Genomic DNA, 12,260 nt, shown 5'->3' with positions numbered 1-12,260 from the left:
GTCACAAGTTAAATACAAGCAAACTGTTTAACATTTAAACATATGTACAAGAGAAATTGTTGGATTTGCAACTTTTTTATACCTCTATATGTTTACAGCATTTGCTTATTATTGGTTATTTATTCAAGTTTTACTTTGTATTATTTAAGATAATTGTTTGCACACAACACGACAACACCGCACAATTGCAATATAATTTGCAAAGCTAACGATTACAGCAGCTTCCTAAAAAGGCAGAACTCACCTGATTCACATTCTTTGTTCTTCATTTTCTAGAAGTAGGTTACAAAAAACTTGCAGTAATTTTGTTTTGTAGTTAATTAAGAAAAGATTCCCCACCATCTCGCTCTGAAGTAGTGATTCGAACGCACCCGACGGCGTAATTACGACTTCCCAGGAGGAAGCGTCAAACCACGCCAACTAGCTAGCGGTGTATAGCAGTTCAGATTACATAACACGTAAAATCAGTACAAGTAAATAATAGGTATAGAAATAACAATTGTATGATATATGTTTGTGGTTTTTAATAAACCGGCACAATTACCAAGGTTGAGATGATACTTTGAGATGATTTCAGAATAACGTTATTCATTCATCACCTGATGCCATGGATGTTTTTGATAGCGTAGCTGATCTCCCGGCGCATCTCCTTGTCATCACACTCCATCTGTGGATAACAGACAAGATTTCAGACCACAGAACAAACAGATTTTGGCTGATTTTTTTTTTTTTTTTTTTTGTCACATTCTGTCGTTCCTTCCAGCTTCTCTGTTATTTGTCAGTATCACAATGCCTGATTGTGCATTCTCACTGATTTATTTCTTAGAGCCTGAGCTCACAGCTGGAGCTTTCATCACACGGACACGAAAAACTTGCCTTGACCAGTTCAAATGGGAAGCGTTCATGAAAGATGCGGTTGATCTTGGCTCCTCCCGACAGCTCAACAGTCTCCACCTGATCGCCTGATCCCTCGATCCGCTTCTCGAAGTCCACTGCAAACTGCTGCACCATTCTGTAACAAACACATACACTTCTAATAAAACACCACAGGGTTCAGTTTGTTACGGTTTATTGTGTAGTCTCTCAATGTCTAGTGTTTATTGTGTAGTCTCTTAATTCTGGCTGTCTGACTCCTCAAAGTCTCGTTCGTACCAAAGTCAACTCTTTGACTTTGTTCAATTATGTGAATATTACAGCGAAAAGCGTCTGTGAATTGGGGTGTGTTGTGTTGTGTTTTGTTGTATTGTGTTTTAGGAACTGACTGCAGCAGGGCTTTAGTCTTGCGTGACGGATCGTCAGGTCTGAAATGACGATATTCCTCTGCTTCTTTGTCCAGAGAGAGAAGCTGAGACTGAAGTTTACTCCGAAAAGCAGGCAGCGTGTCTCGAATGTGATTGGTCAGTTGCTGTGGAGATAAAAATCCAGAAAACATGACTCAACGACGAGGTACATAACAGTTATCTTTGGAATAGTCAGAACTGATTGGTCAGAAGGCGCTTGTGCTATCTGACAGTAGTGCAGCTCCAAATAATAACAAATTTGTCAGCGTTAACTCCTCTGTTTTTTCTGACACAAAAGTATTCAGAACAGTTTTACACTTTGCGGATTCTCTGTGGTTTTATAAGCATGTTGTAAAAGTTTTAAAATGGTTTGAAAGTTTTAGATGGTACCTGGTTGAGGACTTTCTGCAGATGAGGTGTACCCATGCTGTCAGCCAGGTGTCTGTATGAAGGATGAGACAGGAAGAACTTCCTCTCTGCAGCCAGAGCCGCTTTTATGTCCTTCTTTCCTTCAATGTCCTTCTGACTGCGGTTTACTACCCCAATATAACCTGAGACAGGGGGCAGAAGGAGGACTGTCTGTGATATGTGTGTGTGTGTGACACTTGACTATATCTGAGAGTGAATACATCCATTCAACTATCAGTCTATTCATCTATCCATCCATCCACCCATCCATCTATTCATCTATCCACCCATATATTTATTCATCCATTCATCTATCCATCCATCCATCCATCCATCCATCCATCCATCCACCCATCCATCCATCCATCCATCCATCCATCCATCCATCCATCCATCCATTTTCCCTAGTGTTTATCCTTCACAGAGTCTCTGGGAAACTATTGTCTATCCCAGGAGACTCAGCCCACAAGGTGTTGGACACCCTGGATGGGGTGTCAGCTCATCCCAGGGCACAATCACACACACACGCACACACACACACACACACACACACACACACACACACACACACACACACACATACGCACACACACACACACACACACACACACACACACACACACACACACACACACACACACACACACACACACACACACACAGATGAAGCGTGTTTATTAATATGCACATACAAAATATCACGCAGTTTGGTTTTCAGACTGCAGTAAATCACACAGCAGGTGCTAAATTAATTCGTTTGTATTGAGACGGATGTGTGTTTTCTGGAACTGAATCATCAGGACTTTGAAGTGTGGGGCTTCTCTTTAACTCTGTAACATCTTAGTTATCTTTAACAGCACAAGTCATTCATTTGCATGGACCCTGTCCTGTATTTAATGCCCAAAACCCAACACGTATATATATCTATAACATATACAGTTTTGACTGCCAAAAAAAAAAAAAATTGACCTATAAGGCTTACACCAAAAAAACAATTCATTTTGGTGCCAACTTGCATTCTGAATAGTAGAAAATGTGTTCTGTAAAATAGTTGTAAAATAGTTGTCACAAACAACAACAACAATTTTCACATGAAGAAGAAGAATGAAGAATGATCTTGGTGTCACCTCGCCGCAGAGGAAGCAGCTTGTTCTCCAAAACATCTCGAGCATCAGTGCCTTCATCCATCAGGTCCAGTTTAGTGATCACGCCGATGGTCCTCTGACCTGCAGCAGTAGAAGTTACAGGTTAGGAACAATGTTGCTGTGTCTTACAGGTACAACAGGTGATGTGGGATACGTCCGATACTAGCGGTTTACTGGGTTTGTTAACATGGGTTGTCGCAGATCTGCAAACAGTAAATAAACTGGCTACAGTCACCTGGTGCTGTTTATGTAAAAGTTATTTGTGTTGTGTTCAGAGTCGCATTACACAGCTGCTTCAGCTGATTTACTGATATGTGCTGTCAGTGCAGTGCTAGATAGATAGATAGATAGATAGATAGATAGATAGATAGATAGATAGATAGATAGATAGATAGATAGATAGACAGACAGACGGACGGACGGCTGGATGGACGGAAGGACGGAAGGACGGACGGACGGACATAAATCAAACTCATAGACAAGGCACGTGTACTGTCTCACCCTGAGGATCCACCTCTTTAGCCAGTTTGAGCGCGTCAGAATTGGCCAGGTCGGTGTTGGCTGGTGTGACAGCGAGGATGAGGCAGCTCTCTCGGCTGATGAATTGCATGATCATGTCGCGGATCTGCTGCTCGATGTCTGCTGGCTGGTCTCCTACGGGCACCTTGGTGATCCCCGGCAGATCGATCAGAGTCAGGTTCAACACTGCGCAGAGGATTCAAATAATTACGCAATTACACAACATATTTTACCAGATTCTTGAATCTGGGATATGGGGTCTAGACACTTGATAAGTAAAACAAACAGAGGAGAAAATATACAACCTGCAGGTAACATTTTAGCATTGCATAAATAACATAATGTAAATCTTCAGTTACTTGTAGGCTGTTAGCGTATACAAGTGAAATATTCAAGCCATATTTAGTTTATTTCATTATTTAAAAATCTAGATCTCCTCTATACATGAAAAGTATCTTGATATGATATAGCATGGTGTTTCAGCCACAATACTCTCCACACAGTACACCGCCTCCACTGAGGCACATGATATTAAATAACCTTTAAGAAACTGCCTTCCGCTGCCTAAAATAGACCCTGTTATTTTGTATTTTGTTCATGGGGAAATGGGTGGAAGCGTACTGACTGCATTTATATAGTAGACAGTGCAGTGAATGCCAAGAGCTGTCTGCTTCAAACTGGCACACCATTTTCCCAGTAATGCCATGTGAGCATTCATTCCTTCCAGGGTTCAGCTTTTTATATCTTTAGTTTTATTTAAATAATGAAATATTTACCCTACATGGTTCGAACAGACATCAGACTTAATCAGTATACAATACACAAACTAGTTTACCACTAGCCCTTTATACCAGTATACTGGTATTCCTGTCCAACTACACGTTTTCAATGAGTAGAACAAACGTCTGTTGTTGTGTCTGAGTCTGTTCTATAATGAGTATATAATGAAAATATTTTCTATGAAAATTTTGCCCCTAGTATTCTAGAGAAAAACAGAAATACTCATGAAAGTCTACAAGTTCTTAAAGTGTCTACTTTTATATGAGCTCCATACTAACCACCGCTGTGAAATGGTTTCATGGATATGATCCCATTTGTCATGTGAACATGGACACAACAACAAAAGGAAGAAAGTCCATTGTTTTGCCTCTGGGGAATAGAGGTAACAAAATAATTAGAAGTGAGGAGACCATGTACCACGTACCATGTGGTGAAAACACCCTCAGGTTGATAGGAACTGGTGAGATGCCCTTATTGGCTCCTGTGACGCGGTCTGTCTCTGCCTCGATCTCTTGACGAACTTCATCGAAATCTGTGAACTTCTTTCCTTTGCAGTGAAGAAACTCAGCCCACTCTGTGAAAAAAACAAGATAAATTAAGTGAAATTTTGAATATAGACTTTTACTTACCTTTTTTGCATAACAATGGCATTGGTGACTCAAAGAGTTTTAAGTATCCCAAATATTCTGTATGTCATGTATCAGACTGGAAATACATTCAGAAATCTATGGAAGGCCAACTGAGACCAATGTTAGACAAATAAATAGTATACTATACTATAAACAGTATAAATACTGTATATGCATTGAGGCTTACTTACATTTCTTTCATTTTTTTTTTCTTTTTAGCTTTTTGTTTTTTTGGTGGAAACCGTGAATTGGTGAAAGCACGAGCACAGGCATCTTCTTTTAAACTCACAGAAATGAGACACACATGTAATGACTTTCTGCAATGAGCTGTACTCATGTCCCACACACAAGCGGAAGACGTATTTTGATTTTGTACAATCACAAGATGTTCTGAGTTCCCTGAATTTGCGTTCATTTCTGTGATTACCATATCACCAAGTCCAGTTGGATTCTGCTTCATGAGGATTTCAGACAGTCAACTACATGTGGTCTTTGAGGACAACAACCTCCTAATCAACAAACAATTGTCAGACTTTATCTGACTGTATAAAGGATATTATTCATAATAACACTTCCTTGTGTTTATACAGTAACAGTTTATAATCAAACCCTCCAGTGTCACCCAAATGAGGATGAGGTTCACTTTTGAGTCTGGTTCCTCTCAAGTTTTCTTTCTCTTCCATCTAAGGGAGTTTTTCCTCACCTCAGTCACCTCAGGCTTGTTCATTAGGGATAAATACAAACACATGTCTAATATAAATCTTGAACTTTTGTATAATATTAATTTTTGTATAATATTAAACTTGTTATATTGTGTTTCTTATGTTCTGTAAAGCTGCTTTAAACATGATCTATTGTTAAAACTATTGAACTTTTGATTTGTATTGAATTGAACATTTGATAGCAAACTAAAAGTGAACTTCTTCAGTCAGCATTTTCTATCCCTGATTTTTTGTCTTTACAGGCAAGTGCTCGGGTTTACGGATGGTGAAACAGCCTGTAATGCACAAAACATGCAGGAAAAGTCTCTATTCAAAGAATAGAATAAGAATAACAAAGGAATTCACTGCCATGTATTCTGTATGACACAATGCAGCATAACAAATAGGACACAGCTTCGATATCGTTTTTTTATCCAATTTGAGTTTTAATACACAGATAATATAAAATCTATTAATATGAAATTTTTATATATGAGATTTTATGACTTTAATAATGCATATATCTCAGCTATTTATCTCCTATTAATATTCATTAAGTGGCCACTCATCTGAAACATTTTCCATTTCATGACAGGAACACAACAGACAAACATTAAAATTAGTATAGACAAGTCATGCCATAATTAAGGTAACTTGGACTGTACGAGTGTAAAATAACTGCGCACACACGGCTTCGGATTCGTTTTCAGAGACTTTTTCAGAACATTTCCCCGATGGCTGTCAGTGAAGGTCATCTTAGAATGACTTTCATGTAGTGGCCTAGAGTCATATATTTCTAATCTTACATTTCTCTATGGGTTGAGACTGAATGAATAAAACAAGTCAAGTTGGCTGGCAAAAAACACTGTTGCTAGCATTATAACACAAATGATAAACAATGCTTAAGCAACATTTAACAAGCAAGAGTGCACTTATAGTGATTATCAGCCACAGATAATCATAGCCATGATGATATTTAGTACAATAACCATGTGGATATTTAGTATAAGAGCCATTTTAATATTAAGTACAACAGCCATGTTAATATAAAGTACAAAGCAGTGTTAATATTCAGTACAACAACCGTGATGCTATTCAGTGTAACCGGCATTTTAATTTTTAGTACAACAACAGTGTTAATATTCAGTACGACAGCTGTGTCTGTATTTGGTGCAACATTCATGTAATATTCAGTACAACAGCCATGTTAATATTCAGTACAAAGCCGTGGTAATATTCAGTACAACAGCTGTGTCGATATTCAGTATAACAGCCACCTTAATAATCAGTACAACAGCTCTGTCAATATTCAGTACAATAGCTTTGCTGATATTCAGTACAACAGCCATATTAATATTCAGTACAACAGCCATGTTAATATTCAGTACAGCAGCCATTTTAGTATTCAGTACAACAGCCATGTTAATGTTCAGTTCAGCAGCCATATTAATATTCAGCACCACAGTCATGTCAATATTCAGTACAATAGTCTTGTCAATATTCAGTACAACAGCCATGTTAATATTCAATACGACAGCCATGTTAATATTCAGTACAAAGCCGTGTTAATATTCAGTACAACAACCTTGCTGCTATTCAGTATAACCCCCATGTTAATGTTTAGTACAACAGCTGTGTCAATATTCAGTACAACAGCTGTGTTTATATTCAGTACAACAGTCATGTAATATTTAGTACAAAAGCTGTGTCGATATTCAGTACAACAACCATGTTAATATTCAGTACAAAGCCAAGTTAATAATCAGTACAACAGCTCTGTCAATATTCAGTACAATAGCCTTGCTGATATTCAGTACAACAGCCATGTTAATATTTAGTACAACAGCTGTGTTAATACTCACCAGAACAGTCATGTCAATATTCAGAACAACCGCCATATTAATATTCAGTACAACAGTCATGTAATATTTATAGAGTAATTGATAGTTAAGGGCCTCGCTCAGAGGGCCAGCAGTGACAGATTGGTAGACCTGGGGTTCAAACTAGCAACCTTCCGATTGGTAGGCCAACACTTTAACCACAAAGCTACCACATTCCCCATATTACATACCATACAAGATACGGTATAACAGCCATGTTAATATTCAGTACAATAGTCTCTCTGATATTATATCAGTATAAAATATAAGTATTAAAGCCATGCTGATTCAGTATTCAGTAATGTTGCTAGAACTTGAATTTTAAGGGGATCGATCAATAAGGTAATATACCTATATAGTATTTTATATATAATATATTTACATATATTTACACATATACATATATAAGTACATATTGCACATAATGTGTAGTGCTACTGTAAGGATGCCCAATAGTACACTGTGTGTACTGACTATATGTATGAGCATATTGCACATGTTCACTTGTTGATTTCATTATCTGTTTGGTTATTGTACATATTGTACACACATATTGTACTGACTAAATGTATGAGCAAATTGCACATTTTTGCACATTTTCACATGTCAACTCATTATCTATATCCTTATCTGTATAACTGTTCTGCAATTTCTGGAGTTTGCTCCTAAGAATTTCACTCAGCTAGGCACATGTGCTGTGGTGATGTGACAATAAAAGTGACTTGACTTGACTTGACTTGACAACAGTAAAATGTACTAAATATAAACAATCTTGAAATGCCTCTTGACCAATATGTCACATGTCAACCTACTGTACATTTTAACAACGATATCAACGGTCAAAAGGTATTGGAACATCAAGGATATATATTTGATAAACATTGAACATTTGGGTTTGATCAATGAGAGGACAGTTTACTCACACAAAACTCGCGAGAACACATTTTGGTAATCTTTGAAATTTTTCTGAGTAAAAGCAAACAAAGTCAAAGAGAAAATGCAGCATTTTGACAGTATAAGTCCACTGTTTCCAAAGAAAGTGCAGATCTACTAGTCTTATATACAGTGTATGTGTGTGTACACACACATATATATATATATATATATATATATATATATATATATATATATATATATATATATATATATATATATATGAGTATATATATGGAGTATATACATAAAGTGTATTACCCACCTGTGTTAGAGTTCATGAGTTGCAGCACCAGAGGCCTTCGGGTGACGATGCCAGAGCCTCGGGGAAGAAAATCCCTTAAAAAAGAAAAGAAAAGAAAATTACAACAGTTTCAAATAAATTCACTGAAAGTGGGCAAACAGCAATAAATGATACATCTGAGTTTATTCTACACAAACTCACACGCTACAAGTATCTTTTATCCAAGCCTGCTTATTGATCACAAAGCAATTAGCTTTAGATAAAAAAGGAGCTTGAAAGGCATTAAGTCGCATGCTAGAGATATCAGAGAGAGAGACATTGCTATGATGGAGCATCCTGAGGTGAGGTCAGTTTAGATGCTACAGTATTTTGATATCAGAGACAAACAAAGCAGCTTCTTTCAGCTTCTTAGCATCACGTTTAGATCCATTTTTATATCAGATTACTGCTAAATTCTCAAATCTGATTGGTCAGAAGTTGATTTATGACTAACAGTTAACAAAGCCATATGATCATGATTGTTTCTGTAAGAAGACATATAGGATTCTCCTAATATTTGGAGTTTTTTTCAGTGGCATGACAATATTTTCATTTGATTTTAGCTTGAAAGAGGGGAAAAACACTTAGATGACTGTATGCAGCTGTTAAAACACAAGTAAAAACAGGTACAAACTTGTTTTGAGTGTGAAGCAACATTAAATGTCATTCTTGAGGTTCTTTAAAACGCCCCCAAGTGTTTTCCTTCTTACATAATATACTATTAAGGAAAAAAAATGAAGCTTGTCTCACACACCCCCACACACACAGGCTTTTGTATGATTTGAGAGTGTGCAGTATGTGTGTGTATGTGTGTGTGGTGATGTGTAGGTGATCTATTCTGTGTCATTTCCATCAGCGTTGAAGATTTTATCAAAGCAGAGCTAGTTTTTATACAACCACATTCTACAGATCTTAAACTACGTCCACTTATACATTGAAATTTGGAGATCATCTGTTTTCGCAACACAACAAAGTTTTTTTTGCAAACAGGTGTGAATATAGCAAAGGACACACCGCTTCTCCTTTATCTCGTATGAAATGATGCAGTTATACATTATTATTATTGCTGAATTTCACATTCATATTATTGCTGAATTTCACACAAAAACACCAGATCATTTAGCCACAGGAAAACTGATTTGTTGTCAAATGGAAGTCACCGTTACAACCTGGATGTTGATTTATTTCTTATATTCCTCTTATAACACATCACTACATAAATAGTTACAATCTATTATTCTTTTTAAATCTCTGACCGTTAAAAAGCACTGACACTGGAGACTCCTTCCAAAAATGTTACTGTTTGTGAATGTGAAAGTGAAGGTAAATCTCCTTTACATATTAACCCATTTTAAAGAAACGATACAGTATAAAAACATTATAAGAACATACATTATCAGAACATAAGTGATTTCTGAGCTCAGAATAAAGAATTTGTTTATGTCAAGTATTGAAAAAACACGTGTAAAGTTCTTGTGACTTTTTTTTTTCGTACAGGAAGAGAACCCTGTACGTAGAGGATAGCTCTATGTAGAACATTTTATTGGTTTGGGGCGTCACTCTGGAGAGACACATGGGCCAAACAGAATTGTTTGTAAATTGCCAACAACCCATACTCTCTGTTCCAAATAAAGGTCTAATTAAGGATTGAATAAATAATTGAATAGCAACGTCCCCACCCGAGCAACATGGAAACAAGCAAAAGACAGAGTTTATGTAGTGTTTGGAATGAATATAACTGGGATAAAGCTTACTTTCCTACGAAGTTCTCCAGCACGGAGCTCTTTCCGGCGCTCTGACCTCCCACCACGGCTATCTGCGGCAGGTCGAGATTACAGCTTTGTCCGATGGTGCTGAAGGCGTCCTGCAAGCTGTTCACCAGCGGGATCAGGTCCTCCATGCCTCGGTTCCCCATGGCGGAGAGAGAGAGAGAGAGAGAGAGAGAGAGAGAGAGAGAGAGAGAGAGAGAGAGAGAGAAAGAGAGAGAGAGTTTGGGGATGGAGAGCTAGTGAGGATGCTGATGCTGACCTTTGCGCATCAAGAGGCCAATAAGCGTCGATTCCGCTGAGGAGGAAGAGACGCAGAAGGATGTAACTGCGCAGTCGGTTCACACTGGTCCTTTTTTCAAGGGCATTGAAGCAATCAGGAAATCGTGTGAATTACGCGATCCGTTCAATAACAACCCATGCGTAATTGCTCAGCACTTTAAATACATCAGGGCTCAAACAAATATCAAATGATACAACGATAGTCTGCATTTGTTGCTGCAGGATGCCCAAAGCGCACAGAGATGGACAGATAATCTCACACACAAGAAAAGAAAGAAAAAAAAACCCTTACCGTTATTCCAGCTTCCAAACAACACCGCAGACCTTAAATTCAAAATGACTGATCCTGCTTACAGACTGATGTACAGCTACTGGGTTATTTTCTCAAGGCCTATACCAGGGTTTGTCTGTAACGGGTTAAACCGCGGGCGCATCTGCGCGTCAGAGGGACATCACGTCCCAAACCTGAGACTATGTAATTCACCAATGACAGATTAATCGCTCCTTTAACGCAGCCGCACTGATGACGCATGACGCTGCGCTGTGACCGACACTCAGTCTAACCAATGACAGAGTAAACGAGCCTCTCTGAGCGACTGTATAGGTTGAAACGTGAGGGAAAACAAACCCACCCCCTTCTTCCTCCGCCTGCGTCTCTGGAGCGTCGCTTCGTGCGCGTCGCGGGGGGTCGGGCAGGAGGCGCACGTTAGGCCCGTCTGGGATTAAAAAAAAAAGAATAATTTTTTTGTGATTTAAAGAATGAGAATATATATATATATATATATATATATATATATATATATATATATATATATATATATATATATATATATGTGATATTAGGAGAGATGCTCAGGGGAGTGTTGTCACTCCTCTACCTTCTGATGTCCTAGTGGTCTAATAAAGTGCTGTGAAAGTGCCCTCTAGGGTGCCCTAACAGGAAAGAAAATGTGATAACATGACCTGTAGGGTTCTCCTGTTGTAGATAAAATGTGATAACATACCATGTAGGGTGATATTATAAGGTAAAGTGTGATTAAGTGCCCTCTCGGGACCCTTCACAGTTGAAGAAAATGTGATAACGTGCCCTGTAGGATAATGTGCTCTCTAGTGTATACCATTTGGATAACACATGATAACATGCCATCTAATGTGCTCCTACTGTAGATAAAGTGTGATGAAGTTCCCTCTAGGGTGCCCTAAATAGGTCAAATGTGTTGAAATGAAGGATCCAAGATGGCGGCGAAGCAGTAGCACGCAGTGGCCACTCTGGATACAATATGGTGCTGTTTAAGTTACTGTGTTTCTGTCTTTTTGTCTTATCCTGCACTGTTTGCAACAGGTTGCACAGATGCACTTTATGTGCCTAGGACTTAAGTCCTTAGCTCTGTTTTTGTTTTCTGTAGCCCCATGGTCCTGGAGAAACGTTGTCTCATTTCACTGTGTCCTGCAACAGCTATATATGCGCTCTAAAAATAATACATTGGCTCAACTTAAAAAAATTAAGGTAACAATTTGCATGCATCTTTTTAAGTAATTTCAACTCAGTCAACTCAGTAGACATCATGAACCTTTTATAGTTAGACTAACCCAATTTGTTTTGTACAACCAACATGATTTAACCTTTAAGAGTTTAAAGTTGAAACAACTTAAT

At 38.0% G+C, this 12,260-nt stretch overlaps 1 protein-coding gene across 1 annotated transcript in view; it reads right to left on the bottom strand.

Moving 5' to 3' along the window:
* The window catches only part of LOC132849037 (dynamin-3-like), a 42,636-nt gene extending 31,571 nt beyond the window's left edge, over positions 1 to 11,065 (bottom strand). The window contains exons 1-10 of the mRNA XM_060875204.1: positions 10,899 to 11,065; positions 10,313 to 10,622; positions 8,541 to 8,614; positions 4,557 to 4,706; positions 3,335 to 3,538; positions 2,816 to 2,914; positions 1,671 to 1,831; positions 1,263 to 1,405; positions 877 to 1,012; positions 600 to 667 (exon numbers count right to left, since the gene is read on the bottom strand). Of these exons, the coding sequence (XP_060731187.1) occupies positions 600 to 667; positions 877 to 1,012; positions 1,263 to 1,405; positions 1,671 to 1,831; positions 2,816 to 2,914; positions 3,335 to 3,538; positions 4,557 to 4,706; positions 8,541 to 8,614; positions 10,313 to 10,473 (1,196 nt within the window). The 5' untranslated portion in view covers positions 10,474 to 10,622; positions 10,899 to 11,065. The remainder of the gene's footprint in view (positions 1 to 599; positions 668 to 876; positions 1,013 to 1,262; positions 1,406 to 1,670; positions 1,832 to 2,815; positions 2,915 to 3,334; positions 3,539 to 4,556; positions 4,707 to 8,540; positions 8,615 to 10,312; positions 10,623 to 10,898) is intronic.
* Between the last annotated feature and the right edge of the window lie 1,195 nt (positions 11,066 to 12,260).

Source organism: Tachysurus vachellii, chromosome 7 (assembly GCF_030014155.1).
Source record: "Tachysurus vachellii isolate PV-2020 chromosome 7, HZAU_Pvac_v1, whole genome shotgun sequence".
Lineage (NCBI taxonomy): Eukaryota > Metazoa > Chordata > Actinopteri > Siluriformes > Bagridae > Tachysurus > Tachysurus vachellii.
The sequence above is the reverse complement of the archived record's forward strand: the minus strand, read 5'-3'. Positions and strand labels throughout refer to the sequence as shown.